Source organism: Thamnophis elegans, chromosome 2 (assembly GCF_009769535.1).
Source record: "Thamnophis elegans isolate rThaEle1 chromosome 2, rThaEle1.pri, whole genome shotgun sequence".
NCBI lineage: Eukaryota > Metazoa > Chordata > Lepidosauria > Squamata > Colubridae > Thamnophis > Thamnophis elegans.
This window is the reverse complement of record NC_045542.1, coordinates 58158906-58179227: the sequence shown is the minus strand read 5'-3', so window position 1 is coordinate 58179227 and position 20322 is coordinate 58158906. Positions and strand designations below refer to the sequence as shown.

Genomic DNA, 20322 nt, shown 5'->3' with positions numbered 1-20322 from the left:
AGATCCCTCCTTCCAGCCCTGCTAGTTCCACTCCAGGGCCAGATGGCGAGAACTGTCAGGGCCCTGGTCTCAGGCTGTTGTTGCTAAATGCCAGGTCTGTGGTCCATAAAGCTCCCCTCGTCCAGGACCTAATTTTAGACGAGGGAGCAGACCTGGCATGTATTACTGAAACCTGGCTGGGCCCAGAGGGAGGAGTGCCCCTCACTGAAATGTGCCCAGAAGGATTTCAGGTGCTTCATCAGCCTCGACCCCAGAGAAAGGGGTGGGGGAGTGGCGGTCATCGTCCGAAAGTCTTTAGTTCCTCGTAGGATCCCTGCTCCGGAGCTTGTCGGGTGTGAGTCCCTGTTGATGAAGTTGGACCTTGGAGGTCAAGTGGGTTTGTTGCTAACGTACCTACCTCCCAACAGCGTTGCAACAGCCCTCCCCTCGCTCCTCGAGTCAGTAGCCGAGTTGGCGGTAGAGTTCCCCAGGCTTATGGTTCTGGGGGATTGCAACCTGTCTACACTTGGTGAACACTCTGATGGGGTGCAGGAGTTCATGGCTTCCATGACAGCCATGGACTTGACCCAAGTAATTCGGGGTTCGACTCATTCAGCGGGTCACACGCTTGACCTCGTATTCCTCTCAGAGCAGTGGAGATGTGATCTAGAGTTGAAGGGCATTAAGACCTTGCCCTTCTCAGGGTCTGATCACTTCCTACTGAGGCTTGACTTTTGGAAACCAATCCCCCACTGTAGGGAGGGGGAACTGATTAGGTGGTTCCGCCCTAGGCGCCTGATGGACCCTACGGGATTTCAGACGGCGCTTGGAGAAATACCTGACACTCTCATCCACAATCTGGTGGAGTCCTTAGTCGCTGCCTGGAATACAGCGGCGGCGGGGGCTCTAAACCGGATTGTGCCTTTGCGACCTCTCCGAGGCAGCGGATCCAGGAGGGCCCCTTGGTTCACCGAGGAACTCCGGGAGTTGAAGCGCCAAAAGAGACACCTAGAGCGCCGCTGGAGGGCCAGTAAATCTGAGTCCGACCGAGCACTGATGAGAGCCTTTATCAGAGTCTATCTCGTGGCAATACGGGCGGCGAAATGTTCGCATTTTGCCGCCCTTATTGCATCTGCTGAATCGCGCCCAGCCGCCTTGTTTAGAATAACCCACTCTCTCTTGAAAGGGAGGGATGCGGATGACCCTTTACAAGGTAGAGCTGAGGAATTTGTTCAGTATTTAATGGATAAAGTCGCTCCGATTCGGACAGAGCTGGACTCCAATTGCGCGGTACCAGCCAAGGTACCGGGGGAAGGTCTTGAGCATATTTCATGGATTGAGTTTCAACTTGTCTCTCCTGAGGAAGTGGACAAGGCCATGGGAGCGGTGAGTGCCTCCACCTGTATACTGGACCCGTGCCCCTCCTGGCTGGTCTCGACCAGCAGGGAGGTGACACGCAGTTGGATCCGGACGATAGTTAACAGCTCTCTCCGGGAGGAAATTTTTCCACTCCTCCTAAAAGATGTGGTGGTGAGACCCCTCCTGAAGAAACCATCTCTGGACCCAGCCATTTTGAGCAACTATCGTCTGGTCTCAAACCTGCCCTTTGTTGGGAAGGTTGTTAAGAAAGAGGTGGCCTCTCAACTCCGACGGTCCTTGGATGAAACCGATTATCTGGATCCCTTTCAGTCGGGTTTCAGGCCTGGTTACACCACGGAAACTGCTTTGGTCATGCTGATCGATGATCTCTGGCAAGCCAGGGATAGGGGTCACCCCTTTATCCTTGTGCTCCTTGACCTCTCAGCGGCCTTCGATACCATCGACCATGGTATCCTTCTGCAACGGTTGCGAGAGGTGGGAGTGGGAGGCACTGTCCTTCGATGGTTCTCCTCCTACCTCTTGGACAGGTCACAGTCGGTGTTGGTCGGAGGGCAGAGGTCAACCCCTAGGCCCCTCAATTATGGGGTGCCGCAGGGTTCGGTCCTGTCCCCCCCCTATTTAACATCTACATGAAGCCGCTGGGTGAGATCATACGCCGGCACGGGATTAAGTACCACCAATATGTGGATGATACGCAGTTGTATCTGTCCGCCCCATGCCAACTCAGCGAAGCAGTAGAAGTGATGTGCCAGTGCCTGAGGCTGTTAGGGTCTGGATGGGAGTAAACAAGTTGGCACTCAATCCAGACAAGACCGAGTGGCTACTGATGTTCCCTCCCAAAGATTGGCCAAGTATTCCATCTCTCAGGCTGGGGGGTGAAATTATAAGCCCCTCAGAGAGGGTTCGCAATTTGGGAATCCTCTTGGATCCCCAGCTGACTTTAGAACACCATTTGTCGGCTGTGACCAGGGGGGCATTTGCCCAGGTTCGCCTGGTGCACCAATTGCGACCCTACCTGGATCGGGAGGCCCTTCAGATCACGCCCTTGTGACCTCAAGACTGGATTACTGTAACGTGCTCTACATGGGGCTGCCCTTGAAAAGTTTTCAAAGACTTCAGCTAGTCCAGAATGCAGCTACGCAAGTGATCGTGGGTGCACCCAGGTACACCCACGTTACACCTATCCTCCGCGAGCTGCACTGGCTACCCTTTAGTCTCCGGACTCGCTTCAAGGTGCTAGTCGTTACTTATAAAGCCCTACATGGCATCGGACCTGGGTACCTGAGAGACCGCCTCCTGCCAATTACCTCCCATAGACTGATCAGATCGCACAGACTAGGCCTCCTCCGGATCCCATCTGCCATCCAATGTTGGGTGGCGACTCCTGGGGGAGAGCCTTCTCTGTTGCAGCTCCAGCCCTCTGGAACGAGCTCCCCGTGGAGATCCGGACCCTTACTACTCTCCCGGCCTTCCGCAAAGCCACTAAGATCTGGCTGCTCCGGCAGGCTGGGGGGCTGTTGAAATAACCAGCCCCACTGTAACTATGAATGTTGTGTATTTTAAATTGTTGTTTGTCTGTTTGTCTATTTATCCCCTTCCTTTGTTTATTGTAAGCCGCCCGGAGTCCTTCGGGAGTGGGCAGCATACAAGACCAATAAAATACAAATACAAAAATACAAATCTAAAGCACCTTTGTGGCTCAGCAGGTGTGGGGAGAGGAAATGGGTCTGTGTGAGTGGGAGGTGCATGTGCTTGGATGCACAGTTCCATTTGTGCAATCGACAGATACTCGCACATACGTGTGATGCTCCATTTGTGCAAGCAGTGGCCATGCCTGCCACTCACACAAGTGGAGCTTCATGCGTGCACAAATGGAGCTGTGTGCATGTGCTTGTCTGCTACTTGTGTGGCCCATTTCTGAATGGATTGCAGCCTAGTACTGGGCCATGGCCCAGGGATTGGGGATCCCTGATCTAAAGGCATGCTCCTGGCTCCACTTGTACTTAAGATAATTCTTCCCTCTATCACCTGTAGCATAATGACCATAATTCAAGGATCAGGTGGCAGGGATTTCCCAACAGAAAGCATAGTCCATATTTTAGAGTTGTAAATACACCACGTCATTTTAAAACTTGTCTGACTGGTTTTGCACTTCAATCCAATTGGTCCAATTTTGCTTACCCAAACTGAAAACAAAAGTAATTGTAGACAACACTTCATTTCATTCCTACACGACTTCATAGATATAGACTCTTTGACAATAATAGTGGAATCTGTTAAAACTGTACTACCAAGAAACTGGAGTGTGGCTTATCAGGTAGATAGAACTTTCTGTTACTAAAGAATCCAACTTTGTGCAAGTATTTTAGGAACTGTTGATGCCTTGTTGCTTGCTCTATCTTTCTGCTCTATTAAATGCGTGCAGTGAAATCTTTACTGGCACTATTTTTTAAAGAACAAAAGGCTTTCACTGTGCAGGTATTTGAGTATGTGGCTGAATGTTCTGCATTTGCAAAAAACATACAATATGAATGTATCTGTAGTTCCAGATGTAGTCTGTGTCTTTTATTCCCTTACTGGTTGTGAATTATAGGAGTATATCCCAACAGGTGTGAAAGAAGATAATTGAAAGGAAAAAAATAATTATAGGAGCAAATGACTGGACAGGGAGACTGAACTGAATATCTTCCCATTTCCTTGTCAATTGCTTTTGATTTTTGATCATTTGATTCAAATATAGATTGTCAAGCTGTAATTTGCAGCAAGACTACATATGTGCATATGTGTGAGTGAATGCTTCCACTTGCTATTTGTCTCATTCTTCCGTTTCTGAAGATTACTAGAGGTTTTCAAAAATAGACTGGACAACTTTTTGACTGGGATGGTGTAAGACTCCTGCTTTGAGTGGGGTGGTGGGGTGTTGGACTAGAAGTCCTCTGAAGTCTCTTCCAGGCTTATGATTCTATGTTCTAAAACAACAATATGACCTGTCAGGAAACATATACAGCTGCATAAGGAAGTTATTGTAGTTTTGAAGATTAAGATCAAGTCATCCATGGTGCTCGTGAATGTGTGTGAAAAAAGCAAAATGCAGATATACATTGCATGCAAATACACAGGGGCAGGGGCACAATAGTAATGTACTGTACCACCAACTTGTCATTTTATACAGCTCCCCATGACTGCATCCAACCATTAGAAATACAGTTTTTCAGTAAGGTGTCCTTAATGCTCGCACTACAGATAAATAGAGAATCTGGGAATCTATAAGAGGAATTTCCAACCACTATTTCATAATCAGGTAATTAAGGTGGAATCTCTTGATATAGCTTAAATGGTTTCTTTTTTTTTTTTTTTTTTGCAGATTCAAAATTGGTTTTATTTGTTATTAGTGTGTGCTCGTTAAACATTCATACAGAAGTCATGGGTCCATGTCTGTATGTGCATAGGTGAGTATCCGATAATTATGGTACATTTGGGAGGGGGGAAAGAGTGGTAAAACATCACTTTTCCTCCTTCAAATATATGGGGAGAAAGATTACTGGTGATGCCAGATTGCTAGATAGGATTTGGATGTTTACATGAAGTAACTTAGAACTATTGTTTTATTGAGTTGCACTTTCCCAGAAGTGGCACAGCAGTTCTCACTATTGCTTCAGTCTTAAAACATTTTTTAAAACAACTTCCTTAAGTAGATGCCAAAGTCTAAACTAAAGAAACTTTTGCAATTGTTGCTCATGTCCATGCCTGAGAACAACTTGGATTAATTGTTTAGATTTATATCTTCTATTTCCAAGAAGTTTCCATTTTATTCCCACAACAGTGGTCTTGTGAGGTAGATTGGGCTAAGACAGAGGGAAATCAGTCGGGGAAACCAAAATCATGCAGTGAATTGTTTGAGAATGGACTGTAACACATCACTTTCACTAGTCATAATGATATAAAATCTCTTTGCATGTGTTTCACAATAACAGGCTGAGATCCAAAGGAGAGAAGATGTTTGCTAATTATTACTTATTGTTCATCTTCTTCATATCATTTCACTGTGGGCAAAGTCCTTCATGCCAATTAGAAATGCCCTTTATCATCTGATCACTGGTTACTGCCCTCTATGCACATTTAAAAAATAAATATATATATATTGATATAGAAAACCAACCTTCCTCTTCCCTCCCTCCCTTTGCCTTTTCCCCTTCTGAACCAAATATATAAAAAATATTTTAAAATATGATTTTCTTTTTTTTTTTGAAAAGTTTTTTTTTATTTTCATTAAACAAAAACACACAAAAAGAATCATCCTTCATTACCTCTTGTAGAAAGTGTGCTGATTGGTTACAGATAACTTTCATGCATTTCTTCCACAGTCATTACTTATAGTTCATATTAGATTATACACTTTAAATCAAAAATCTTTGTATATCTTACTATCAATGTACCACAATTCTCATTTGACTACAATTATTTGAACGTGCTTTTACCTCAAATAATTCATACTTAAAGACACAACCACATAACGACATTCATTAGCTATTTCAAAAATCCTCCAATAACATTACACCTTTATGACATGTTCTAAGTAAAAGTCAATTAATAAAGTTTCTAAACATTTCCCCCCCCTTTTTTTCCAACTCACTGTTTAGAGTTTGTATCCAAGTTTCTTTTGCCAAACCCAGAATACATACATACATACATACATACATACATATATATGTACATATATACATATACATATACATATACATATACATATAATACATACATACATACATATACATATACATATACACATACACATACATATACATATACATATACATATACATATACATATACATATATATATATATGTGTGTGTGTGTGTGTGTGTGTGTGTGTGTGTGTATATGTATATATATGTACAATATCCATTGACATTTCCTTGTTGTTATTATAGTTGGCTAAAAATCATTTACTATTTATATCCAACCTCCTCTTGTCAAACCCCAAAAACGTATATATACATTAAACTGTATCCATTATCATTTCATTATTGTTATTATAATTAATTATTTGTTAACAGATAAACATTTAATAACAATTTAAAACAATCTAAAAATTACTAAACTCCTACTTATTGATCACCAAAATTAACTAATTTTTTATTATCAACTTTCATTGTCAATCTGTATCTTTCCAGTAACAAAGCAGTCAAAAAATTTCTCTTCTTAAATCCATCATCATTTTTCTTTTTTCTTCTGTATTTTGGAATCTGAGATAGAGCTCGAGTTCATCGAATTCCCTTTTCCATATTCCCTTCTTTCCACTTTCATCCACATTTGCTCCATTAATAAAATCATCTATTGTCTTATCTTTATCTTCTATGTCTTCATTCTCCCCTTTAATTTTTGGGGCTCCAACCCCTTCATCTTTTGCTGTGAGGAACACTAGTTTTTCCAACTTCTTCTCAATTCTCCCATATCCTTCCAGTAGCTTTTGAATTCCAGCAAAGATATTTTGGAATTTTAAGGTTTCCTCATCTGAGTATTGATCCATGTTTCCAAAAAAGAAGGAGGAAAAAGAAAAACTAATAACCAGTGCCACTCTAGCCTTCCAGGCCTCTTTTATTATTTTTATTTTAGATTGATTTAAACACAAGTTCTTTTATGCTCTTCAAAGGAGAAGTGTTCTGTTTTTTCCCTTTCTCTCCCCTGCCAAAATAGTTCACAAAGAGCACCTGCAAAAACAATTTGTGCCCTTAGCTCTTTATCAGTTTCTGTAAACAAATTGCAAACTCTTCAGCTACAAAGTCAGTAAGATCAAAGAGGAAAAGAGAAGAAATACGTTGTTTCAAAAACACCAGCCTTTGACCTGTGAGTGACAGTGTTGCTACCTTTCACTTTCTAATATTTATCTCTGGCTTATAGGAAACAAAGTTCTTAAATGAAATTTAATAACAAGTAATAGGAAGAATTGTTAAAATAAAAAGGAAGGTTTTAATCCAAAAGTAAAAAAATAAAGTAACAAAAAACAGAAGAAGAAAAATTAATCCATTCACTTTAAAAGGAGAAACAAAAAAATGTTGCGAGCACTTCAATCCACATAGTATAGTTACAAAGGGAAAAAAAGCTTTCAAAAGCAATCCAATATAGGTTAATTTTCCCGCTTAATTCTTTTGCTTAAGGATTTAATTTGGCTTAAAAAAAGTTTCTTTGGGCAGTCTTTCTCAAAATAGAAAAAATACCCCACCAGATGGACTCACTTTCTCTTTTCACTTCCTTCCGGAGCCATCCCAACTCCATCAGTTTAGGGCTGCCTGTTTACCGCCGGCTTGAAGAGCTTCCCTTGGGTCAACCAGGGACTTTGTGGTGTCCCTGAGGCCAGCAAGGCTTTGTCTTCCTGATCACCATCTCTGCTGGACAGTTTAGGTCCAAATGGACTGTCCAGCGGCAAAAGTATCACCAGCGGTCTCAGAGTGTCAAGCCCGCATGTTGTATCATCACGACATTGGCTCCTCCTTCAAAATATGTTTTTCTTTTATTGGGCCATTGGCAGATGCATGACAGGAAGGTGGCAAGTATGCAGGAGGCAATGGAGGAGATATCTAGTTGATTGTGTGATCAGTCATAATATGCCTTTATCCAGATATGCTACAATTCAGGAAAGCACAATTGCCAAATTCTACCCAGACAAAAGCTGCACTTGAAACTAGTCAAACAAATAATTACAATTAAACCCAGTACGGCAATTATCTGGGGCAATAGCTTATAATATGTTAGAGTGCAGCTATAACCATATTTACTAAAACAGATGGTAAACTAGAAACTGTCAGCAAGGTGATATAAACAGCCCCAACACACACACACACACACACACACACACACACACACACACACACACACACACACGTCAAATAAAAAGATCTTTATATGTTTTTAAAAGATCCTCAGCTCTTGTGGACCCTTATATTATCACTTACATTGTATTGTCCACATATCATGCATACATAAATGTTCTGTCCCCCTCCTCCATCCAGTAACGAAAGCCGAGACAAGCGTAAAATGGAATGTCTTTTAATAACAAGACCAGACTCTCGGTGGCTGAAAGCCAAATAAACAAACAGATAAGGACTTTGGCAGCAAGTCCGACAAACCTTGGCAGCAATGCAAACAAACTCTGGCAGCAATCCAGCCTGCCAAGTTTGTTTCTCTTTAGTCAAACATTGACTTCTGCAAGAAGGGCATGGCACAAGCAGTCTCTTTTATAGTCTGGGAGAGGAGCTTAATGACCACCAGCTGAGCGTAATTACCTCCTGTAATTAAGTAGTTGTTTTTGATGCCGAGTAGCCCTTCGACAGCGTGCATCCCGGAACAACCCACAGGTGCTTTCTGGATCACTCTCTCTTCTCTCCTCCCCACTGATCCAAGGCTCAGGCGCCACCTGGTGGCCAACCAGTCTCTCTGCGCCCTGCTTGGAGTCGGAACCCTGTCCAGAATCCTCCACATCCTCCAGGGCCAACTCATAGGGCCCCTCACTGTCGGAGTTTGGTGGCAGCTCCAGTGGCTCCTGCCGGGCCACAACACATAAATATACAAATATATTTGCTGACAATTTATTTGTGTCTCAGTGATTGCACTGTAGATGCTATATGATAAATAAATAAATAAATACCCCTTATGGAATGTTAAAAGGAGGAAGTTTGTCCCAAAGGTGCTTTTTTATTTTTCCTTCAAAACATTTCACTTCTCATACAAGAAGCTTCTTCAGTTCTGACTGATGGACAGTGGAAGGTTTTATGTTTCTTTTAATCATCTGATCATTAGCACTCTTTTAAAGAGTTGTTGAGGCCATTTGGAGGTTTATCTGTGTCCTCAGGATCACCTGCAGAGTGCAAATGGGTGTGGAACCTTCTTGGAACTGCTGAAATTGTGAACATGAGATACAGTAGGTGTACCTTTACAGGAGGATGCTGTATTCCTCCTGTTTACAACACAGTCATTCAATCACTATGCTCCACACAATGAATAAACTATCTCCCTATTTTTGACTCTGACTAGTTGACAGGGGTCAATTTAGGCATAGTGAAATATCAAATGAAATCTGTGGCATGTGGGTTTTGTGGCCAGATTGGATACTTTTGACCTGATATGAGTTGGCAGAGAAAAAGGGGGAAAATGAGAAGTTTAGATATGGCCTTAACAAAATAACAGAATTGGAAGGGATCTTGGAGGTCTTCTAGTCCAAGCCCCTGCTCATGCAGGAAACCCTATACTATTTCAGAATGGTTGTCCAGTCTCTTCTTAAAAACCTCCAGTGTTGGAACACCCACAATTTCTGGAGGCAAGTTGTTTCACTGATTAATTGTTTTGTCAAGAAACTTCTTACAGTTGTAGGTTGGTTCTCTCCTTGATTGATTTCCATCCATTGTATCTTGTCTTGCCTTCAGGTGCTTTGGAGAATAGCTTGAGTCCCCCTCTTCTTTCTGGCAGTCCCTTAGATATTGGAACACATTTCATTAAATTAGACATACCCAATTCCTGCCCCAACGTTCTTCATATGTTTTAGACGCCAGTCCCCTAATCATCTTTGTTACTCTTCTCTGCACTCTTTCTAAAGTCTCAACATCTTTTTAATATCATGGCAACCAAAATTGGATGCAATATTCCACGTGTAGAATTACCAAGGCATTATAAAGTAGTATTAACACTTCACATGATCTTGATTCTGTCCTTTATTAATGCAGCCTAGGACTCTGTTGGCTTTTTTGACAGCTGCAGCACACTGCTAACTCATATTTACGTGATTTTGCACTAGGCCTTCAAGTACAAGTTGCTTTAGTTGTTAGCTAGGATTGTTGTGAGACAGATGGAGGAAGCATTCTAATTGGCCAGACATAATATATGAGCATTGGAGTTTAATGTCCAGGGGGCATCCTCACTTCCTCAATTGCTGCTGCTTGTAAAGTAAAAGGGAGAGAGTGGGATGGGGAGAAAATGGAATGGACAGGCATGTGACATTTGAGTCTTTGCCCTCTGAGGCATAAGGCCTTAGGAGAGACATATGGGAAATCAATGGCTAGAGAGAGAGATTGTTTCAGTGTCCTGGTCCACTGGAGTGTGCAGATGTTGTTTCCTGCCTCCAGAGGAAGGAAAAAGTTGGAGATGTCATCCAGAGGCTTCTTGGGACAAGAGAAGTGACAAATAGACAAAGGGATGTGCTTCACCCAACACCCAAAGTGGAAGGGGACAAAGAGTCATTGTTGCCTGCAGACAGACAATCAGAGATTTGGGGAAGCGCCACACAGGGCAAAACTGGGCAGAAGACTCCGAAGGGGGTGCATTACACAATTTCAGTTATGGAAGAATGTATGTCAGAATCCAAAAAAGAACAAAGAATGATTTTAGGTGTACACCAAAACCAACCAACTTCCTTATCTTCTTATCTTTCCCTTATCTTTCTGAGTGAAAAGCAGCTGAGGGAGAGGGGAGGAAAAAAGGGACAATTATTTGCTAAGGGCAGACTGGAAAGGTAAAGTTAGAAGAGTTTTGAGAGGTTGCTACAATACTTTCACTTCGGTTTAATTCTGGTAATAAATTGCTGTGTGTACACCAATTTAGTTGTAAAAGTACCCTTAATCATGCAACAAACTTGGCTACATACATGCAATAATCGTGTTAGTGGGAAAAATATGCTACAATACTAATTACTGCAATTATCTAATTTTAATATAGACTGAACATGTATATTTTAATTAAAAGGTGATAACACATGCCCCTGGGAAACAAGCACAGTAATTTTAAGTGCAAATTCTGCAGAAAAGTCCTCATCTTACTGCATGTACAGTAATATTTCCTGTGTTGGAAAAATTATTTATCTGGTTCAGTTCCAAGTGGGGAGAAAGACACTGAAAACATGGAGGTTGATTGAAAAGATGGTTTATTGATGGACAGGACCATTTGAGGTCCTGCACAGCTGACTACATGGAGTGCAAAGTGAGGGTTATTTATACCCTCACTTGGGCCGTGCCCTTGAGCTTCCTGTTCCTGTGCAAGAAATGTATTCTATTGGCTATAGTCATAATCCCATGAGGCCACGTGGGGTCATATTTGTCTGAATCAACTTTGGTTGAAGCCTGGAGAGTGATGTAATGTCCCCAGGTGATTTTTCAATGTAGTGAGCCCTGCTGCTAGATAATCCTATTATGTCCGGGAGGGCCATGTCTTAACCCCATCACCCTGGAGCTGAAGATCTTTTGTTTTGTAGATAGGCTAGTCCAGTCCTTCTCAATGGGCACCAAATATCACCAAATAGCATGGAGCTGAAGCTCTGAGTTTCTGTCTCCCTTACATTTCTATTTCTCTTTTAGGGGAAATATAATATTCTACCTTTTTAATATTTCCTAAAATATTAGGATGTATTTACAAATTACTGCTGAAATACAGCATGGACACAGAACAAATAAAAAGTGCTGTAGTATAAATTGATATTAAAGTTCAAAGAAACCATCACAGTGGCCCAACAGGAAGAGTTACAGAAAAAAAATCTATAAAAGTTACTCTGACCTATAATTTAAGAGAAATTTGGTATAAATATTTTACAGATGGTGCATAACTCCATCAATGATTGCCAGGACAGACAAGGCACATAACAACAAATGTTGGAAATGCCATAACAGAGATGGAAAATTATATCTCGTATGGTGGTTATGTTAATAATAAAAACTCAGAGGAACTGAAAAGAAATACATCAAAACATTCAAAAAATTTCTAAAACTACCATATTTTTCGGAGTATAAGATGTTCCAATAAAACGCACCTAGATTTTGGGGAGGAAAACCATGAGTTTGACAGCCCTATCCTAGCAGGGACGTGCACTCACTAGAGGCAGGGGAGGCGGGGCCTCACCAGTTTCCTGAAGAAAAAGAAAGAATTTTAAAGATTTTTTTAAAATAATTAAAGCCAAGCTAGTTGCTACCAGAGTCGAACTCACAGTGACTTGGAGTCTGCTTAGTGCTAACTGTAGGGGGAGGCCAGAGAACTATGGGCCTCCTTTGCCTAAGGAATTTTTTGCCTTTTAACAGTTACGCAAGGGTTAAAAAGCAAAAAAAATAGTATGCAAATGAGGCCCATAGTTCTCGGGCCTCTTCCTGAAGAGGGCACGTGGTGGCTCTAGGAGCCACTATCCTAGCCTGCCTGGCCCTGGAGCCTGGCTAGACCGAATCTGGAATTTTGGCGCAGCTGGAAGGTATGTGGGTCAGAGGGACGGGGCAGGGGGGAGGAATTCAATTTATTTGTAATGTAATTGTAATTTGTTTTTATTGTGTGCCTGTGTGTGTGTGTTTTATTTTTTAAAGTGTCTTCCGGGCTGAGTGAAGCAACAACCTTCGGACAGGAAAGCATACAGCTTGTTAGAGAAGTATATTTTAAGGGGGGTTTGAAACAATAGCAATCTTACAAGCTTAAAATTGGCACATTAATACAAAGTTTCTGTATAGGCTCCAAGCCATCTTGTTTCATTTCCATATTCAACATAAACAGCTAGGAAAAGTTGTTAGATCAAATCAGAGAAAAGAACAGACTTTCTGTGGTCTGAATGGATTTGTACTTGAAACTCCTGTTAATAAAGGATCGTGATGTGCATTTTGAAGGCAAAACTGCTTCAGATCAGCTGCAGTTTGGGGAAAGCCAGGGCTTGTGAGTTTGCCAACCGTGCGTGTGTGTGTGTGTGTGTCGCGTTGGGGCAGCGCCAAACGCAGAGTCTGACCCTCCGACAACCTAGCTGGAAAAGGATGGGGGGGAGCGGAAAAACAAGAGGCGGTTTGAGCCCAATCTAACGGGTTGTGGGGACGAGGAGGAGAGTCGCCTGTTCCTTTAATTTGCTCTGTTTCCTCCCCGTTCCATAATTGGCAAACCGCATCTTCACAAGCCAGGACCGCGTGGTTCTCTTGGGGAGAGAGAGAGAGGGAGAGAGAGGAGGGCGCCTTTGGAAAGGGGGCTGCTGACGCAGAAATCCTCCCTCCCATCTCTCAGGTCTCTTTCCCCACCCCATCACTCCGCTCCCCCCAAAATCCACCTTCTGCCTCGCCAAGCCGCCGCGATGTCCTCAGAGAAAACAGGTGAAGAAGCGTCCTGGAGGCATGGGGGGGGCAGAGTAAGAAAAACACGTGGGGGAGGGAATCGCGCGTGCTTGCATGTGCCACGGAAGACCCACATCTCCACCCACCCTCTCCAAGTGAAATGGATAAGGCTTGACCAAGTGGGGAGGAGCGAGGGGTGTTTTGGCCAGATCTGGAGCAGGAAAGTTTTTGTGTGGTGCGAGGGGCAAAGTTGCAGTCTTTGGGAAGGTGGTGGGGTGGGGTGAGGGAGGGAGGGAAAGAACAGCCGTGTTTTTTCTTTCTCTTTCTCTCCGCCTCACCGGCAATGAAGGTCACCGCACGTCACTGTATCCTAGTATTTACCTGCAACTGCATAGCCTGCTTTTTTTCCCATTAACCAAATGTTGACTCACAAATGTTGACTCAAAACGGACAGAAAAGCTTGTCACCAGAGCCTAACACAAAAGGCTGAGCAAAAAATAACCTGAGCCAGCTTTCATGGCTAAGGTGGTACTAAAAATCACATTCTCCTGGTTTCTAGTCCCCGGTGCCTTCACCATTAGATCAAACTGGCTCTCAAATTATCATTTTCTAAAATAATGATGAGATATTTTTTTTCTTCTACAAAATTTTGTGTCACATTTTTTTTAAAGAAAGGCTTTAATCCAGAATACAGGGTAAAGGTTTATTTCAGAATAATTTTATTCACAGATTATTCTAATTGAGCAAGATGTAGAAGGAATACTTAACGTCCTCATTTCTCAACAGGAAAAGCATTGATTGCTATTTCTGAAATGCCTTCCACTGAGATTCTAAGCAGAAACAACTGGTGTTAATATGGCGTCTTTCCGAACGTTACCATACCTGTTCCTGTTGAATGTTTTAAGTGATATTCAAGCAGGTAATTTTTTCTATTATCTCAGTTTATTTTATAGCTACAATATTTTTATACTGCTTTTTAAGGACATAGGTGAGATTCCTTCAACTGCATTTCCTTCACTCTTATTTTGCTTTGCCTTTTATTGGAGAAGGAAAAAGAGTAACTTCCATTTCTAACATTAAAGTTACAGCTGCTGTATTTTTAGAGAATTGAAAAGGTGTGTTCCTATTAATGCAGGTTAGCTGTGTCGAATCATAAAATACTAATACACTATACACTAGCCAGGCAGAGAGAAAGAATATCCTGCAAATTTATGCTAAGGACAAATGCCAAACTTATGATTTTTGGAAATTATTACAAACTTAATGTAAGTCAAATCAATAAAAGCAATTCAGTTATAGGATACAGATCATCTATTTTTATGTGTTTGTTTGCTTATATGATTTTTATAAAGCTTTAAAAAGGATAAATATTACTTAACAGGTAGCTGAAAAACTAGATATTCTTGTTCATTGTTATATATTCAGGAATGTATTATAGTTATTGTTCAATTTTTCCTGCTTACAAAAACAACCAGTATATCATTGGAGATGACGAAATACCTCCTTAAATCCAACTTACAGGAATATATGTACATTTTAAGGACCTTGAGTTCAAGAATGAACTGATGCCTATCAAGACATTAAGAAGGACAGGTGCAAGTACATAAAATGGAAAGTAAAAACTACAAATGTCAGTTAAAAAAAGTTTTATTTGGCCAAATGAAATTTCTTCTATTGGCATTGGGGATTTTTTCCTCTTTCTCCTTTGTTGGAAGAGGTTCAGTAACTCAGATCCATTTAAGGCTTTAAAGGTCATAACCATCCCCTTGAATTGCACCTGAGGTGAAACTGGAAGTCAGTGCAGCTCACACATCTGTGATGAAATCCCTATAATTGCACACACCACCACATTCTGGACCAGTTGTAGTTTCTGGAAGATCTTCCATGGCAGCCTGCATAGAGCACATTCCAGTAATCACTAAATAATGGCTGAGTTCATAACTCACAAGAAGCATTTTTGATTGTGGCTTAGAGTTTGTGTGAATCCAGGCATTGTGGCTTAACATAATGTGGAAAGAGCCTATAGTTATTCAGCTAATCATATATTATTTTTAATTGCCATTTTTAAAAATCCAGTTAATGGCTGTTATGAATTCAGTTTATCCATGCTTCAGAAAAAACAGAGGAATAGCAGCAATTGTGCCAAACTTTAGGAGAGCTTTCCTATTAGCCGTATTAGGCACTGAAATTTTTCTATCCATATATGTCTTCTGGCTGTAGAAATAGTGTTCTTAATTCCTAATAATTTAGGTTTGGTATATGAAAAACGTGCAGTGCAATTGTATGCATCTTCTGCTTTTTTTTTTTTTCAGGGGATGATTGTTTATCATGTTCAAAACACAACATTGCAGAACTTGGAAAAAGAACTGTGATTATATGCAAGAGTAATGTACCCATTGTATCTATGATAATGAGTTTCTGCCCCCTCAAGGGAGACCGCTGTTTTGCCAAAGGTGTCATCTATCAAAATAATATTACCTTGACTGATGGTGAAACAACACTGGAATTTCACAACAATACGGCTTCTCTGAGTATTAACCAAATAAAGATATCACATGAAGGAAACTATAAATTAGGTCATGTAGGTGCAAACTGTATGAATAACCAGAATATATTTCTAGAAGTGTTTGGTAAGTCTGAGTCTATGATCATTGAACTTCAAGAAGCTAGATTTGAGTGTCTGTTGGTCAAAATCAGTTGCTATAGCAGCTGCCATTCATAAAATTTCACTATTAATATTGGCTTTCATCATAAGCATCTGCGCAGGGGGAGGGGAGGGATGAAACCAATGACTAAATGCCCATCCTGACATACACTCCAGCCCTTACATACTTGTGTGCTACCTTGCAATCCAAGGTAAAAGGTAATGTCAGTTTTCTTCCTGACATTATGTAGATCTACCTTTGGGAAGGAAGATGAGTGAATAAGCCATTAAAAGGGAACTTGGAGAAAATATTATACAGTCCTGAGGAGGATGAAAGGGTGAGAAAGAAACTCAAAATAATCCTGTCTTGAGTTTGCTTAGTGAGGTAGAAAGAAATTTGGAGGGGGCAAAGTGAAGAAACAAGTGTGGCAAGGGTTCTGCAGTGCTTTTTGTTGTTATAGGTCCGTATGGCACACGTGCCAGAAGTGGCACACAGAGCCATTTCTCTGAGCACGTGAGCCATCGCTTGTGTTGCTCTTCCGGGTGCAGTGGGCCGGCCAGCTGGTTTTCATGAGCACAGGAGTGCCAGAAACCGGAAGAGCAGACAGCCGATGCACATGTGTGTGCTGGGAAGATGATCTTCCAGTTTTCAGTGCATCCATGCACACCGACTGCCTGGTCTTCCAGTTTCTGGCATGCATGTGAACTGTCTGGCTGTTCTTTGTGTGTGCATGCACGCCAGAAACCAGAAGACCAGGTGGCTGATTTCTGGCATGTGTGTGCGTGCATGCACTCCTGTTTCAGCACTCAGTGCCAAACACTATTTTAGATGGTAGAATAACAGAATCTCCAAATCTTGTCAGAGTTTATCTCTTACCTATCATATACTAAACAAAATCAACATGGGGTAATTTTAGTTTATGTTTTCCTTAAGACTGTGTGATTTTATTTTTCAAAATTCCTTTACAGCTTATTCATTCTTTTCTTATTCCCAAATTTGGTTCTGCATTTCTGTTTTTATTTTAGCAGATATATGATTAGGAACAGACAAAATGAAAATTATATTGGTATGTTAGACCTTATTTTGTCACAGGAACAAAAATCAGGTTAACAAAATATGCCCATCTAGACCTTCACTATTGTTTCCAGGAATATCAGTCAGATGCTTCTAGGAAGCTCCAATCTGCCTATTCACTAAGCAAGCATTTAGAAATATGGAACAGAGTGTCATGGATTCTTTGAAATAACCTTCAAAATACCATTATAGAAATGACTATTTGGTCTAGTGATTAAATTATCAGGCTAGATGCTAGGAAACTGAGTTCTGGTACATTTAAAAAAAATGTACAATCCAGAATGATGTTTGTTTGTTTGTTTTTACCCTGCCTTTATTTTTTTTATAAATAACCCAAGGTAGAGAACATACCTAATATCACTTCCTCCTATTTTCCCTACAATTACTCCCCCTAATTAGTTGGAAGGCTTAGAAGGAAGGAAGGAAGGAAGGAAGGAAGGAAGGAAGGAAGGAAGGAAGGAAGGAAGGAAAGGAAGGAATAATTGTTCTTTTAAAGTCTAGAATATTATTGCAGCAAAATAGAATATAATATTACCTGAAAAAAGCTAATTTTAAATCCCCCCCATCAATTATATGCTTTTGGTCTGCCAATTATGATGCTTCTGAGACTATCCTGTGGGTGTCCATAGCAGTCACATTATTCTATTTTTTAATAATGCAATGAAAATAATTAGACCTTAATGATAACTGGCTTGGATCTGTACATTCCTGAAGAGAGACAAGAGGTGGGAGTAACACAAATATAACTGGAAAAACAGTAGATCTTGAATGAACTGGTATTCCTTTAAAGTCTATGAGTGATGTAGTTCTGTTCTGATTAGTGCATTGTTATATTTTGCAGCACCATATACGACTCCTCAAATAATGGAACAGGAGGGTAATCTTATTTGTACAGCATCTGGAGGTTACCCAGAGGAGAAGCTCTATTGGGTTTCTAAAGCTGGAACTAATCTGACCCATAAGTCAGCATCTCAGTCTGTGAAAAATGAGGATGGGTCATTCAACCTGAGCAATACCCTTCAACTGGAATCTGCTCCCTCTGAAACGGAATATTGCTGTGTTTTCAACCCCACAAGAGTTCCTAACAGAAAACCAGGTATGTTTCATTTTTTCATTGTCACGTCTATACTTCAAATTGTCAACAACCATCTCTACCAATCAAGAAACATAGGTAATTAAAAGAACAGTTAGCACAATATATTTTTCCAAGACAGGGTTGACAATTGTGTTTTTTCATGTTTTTATATGTGTGTGTGTGTGTGTGCGTGTGTTGAATTTATGCTGATAAATAAAGGGGGACTAGTATAGATCTATTTCAAGGTATTTAGCTCTCATCAGCTAGTCATACCCTTACTGGGATTTGAACCTGGGCTGTTTTTACATGTTAGGCAGTTGTATTAGCCACTAAGCCACAAGCTCTCCCTTATCAGCTGAATTAAGGAAATAAGTAAGTGTTGTAGCTTAGTGGCTAATACAACTGCATAACATGTAAAAGCAGCCAAGGTTCAAATCCCAGTAAGGGTATGGCTAGCTGATGAGAGCTAAATACCTTGAAATAGATCTATACTAGTCTCCCTTTATTTATTTATCAGCACAAATGCAACACAAAATGGTTTCCTGCCTGGAAGGCTCCTAGGGTGGAGCTGAAAGGCAAAAGGGAAGTAGTATGCTCCCTCCCATATTTGTATGTATGTATGTATGTATGTATGTATGTATGTATATGGATGTACGTACATACTTACGTATGTATGTTTGTTCCAGCATAGATCTGGAACGCCTTGAGCAATTTCGACCAAACTTAGTACACAGATGACTTACCCTCTGGAAACAAATACTGGGAGGAAGACACCCTTGGGGTGTGTATGTGTCTGTGTGTCTGTGTTCCAGCATAACTCTGAAAAGCTTGGGCCTTTAAGGAGAGTGAGTGCGACATCCTAGAGCAGCAATTGTTCATGTTGTCATGGGAGGGGAAAGGAAACCTGATTATGCCAGTACAGAGTCTTTTGATTGATCATGCCATGGCCTAAGCAGATTGCCCACTCCCACCTGACTGCAACAGCCCATTTTTGCAGGAAACAGCTTCTCCCTGTGTTTCCAGGATCATCCTTCACCCCAACTCAGGCCTAGGCTTCTCTTCCATAGTAGCTCTATGAAGCAAAGGGAGCCTGATTAGGCCAGTACAGAAACCTTTGATTCAGAGTACTCCCTCACACACTGGGCCTTTAAGACTTAGGTCTCCCTCACATAGTAGACCTATGAAGGGAGCCTGATTAGGCCAGTACAGAGAGGCCTTTGATTGACTGTGCTCCCTCAAACAGTGGGCCTTTAAGGCCTGAGCCTCCCCTCACACAGTAGGCCTACAAAGTGCCAAGATCATAGACACAGTGGGAAAGAAGAGTGCATGAGAGAGGGAAGGGAGAGGGCAGGGATGTTGGGCATGGGAGTAGGGGGAAGAAAGGCCTCTCAATGGCTTCCTGTCAGACAAATGTTTCAACGTCTATAAAAACCTGGGCAACACCAGGTCATCATTTAGTATTCAATATAAAAGAAACTCCATTTGGTTGAATGATTGACAAAAACTAATAGGATGCACTTTTATTGACAGACCTGTGAGAAGAGATTCTTTCAACAAAATGGGAACAATGGTTTTAGTTTAATGGCAAAGCAGCGACTTGTAGACACTTTTGGGAAGCAAATGGCTTTCTTCTATGTTGTATCTTTGATAAGCACCATATGCTTTGCTAGATAACAGCATACATTTTAACTTGGTTGCATCCAAAAAGCTAAGCAGGATCAAAGTTCATACTTGGATTTAAAACCACCAAGAAAATCCATAATTAGACTAATTGAAAGAAATATTTCTGTGCAGTAGCCAAGAAAATCATATGGGCATGTCCATGAAATTACCTGGAATTTAACATAACTTCAAGAAGATAGTACCTTTTAATTGTCCAGGTGGAAAATTAATTCCATTTTCTTTTCTTAATTGTATACAGTCTCTGAATGTAAGATACTTCAAAATGTTAAAACTTCCACGCTTAAAGCAGAAAAGACCACTCTGAATACAACCTGGATAATAATACCTATCACCTTGATTATTTCATTGCTTTGCATTTTATTGGCTGTGATGTGGAGAAAAAGGAGGAAAACCTCTTCTACAGGTAAGGGCTAACTAGAGATTGATATTTTTCA

The 20322-nt window shown here is 41.1% G+C and overlaps 1 protein-coding gene across 1 annotated transcript; it reads left to right on the top strand.

The window, feature by feature from the left end:
• The first annotated feature begins 3604 nt into the window (after positions 1-3604).
• On the top strand, positions 3605-19257 carry LOC116523922 (CD276 antigen-like). Its single transcript, XM_032239013.1, has 6 exons — positions 3605-3676; positions 4724-4808; positions 14198-14330; positions 15724-16041; positions 17972-18226; positions 19229-19257. The coding sequence occupies exons 3-6, from the start codon at positions 14267-14269 to the stop codon at positions 19255-19257; spliced, it is 666 nt and encodes a 221-aa protein (XP_032094904.1). The 5' UTR covers positions 3605-3676; positions 4724-4808; positions 14198-14266.
• The last annotated feature ends 1065 nt before the right edge of the window (positions 19258-20322 follow it).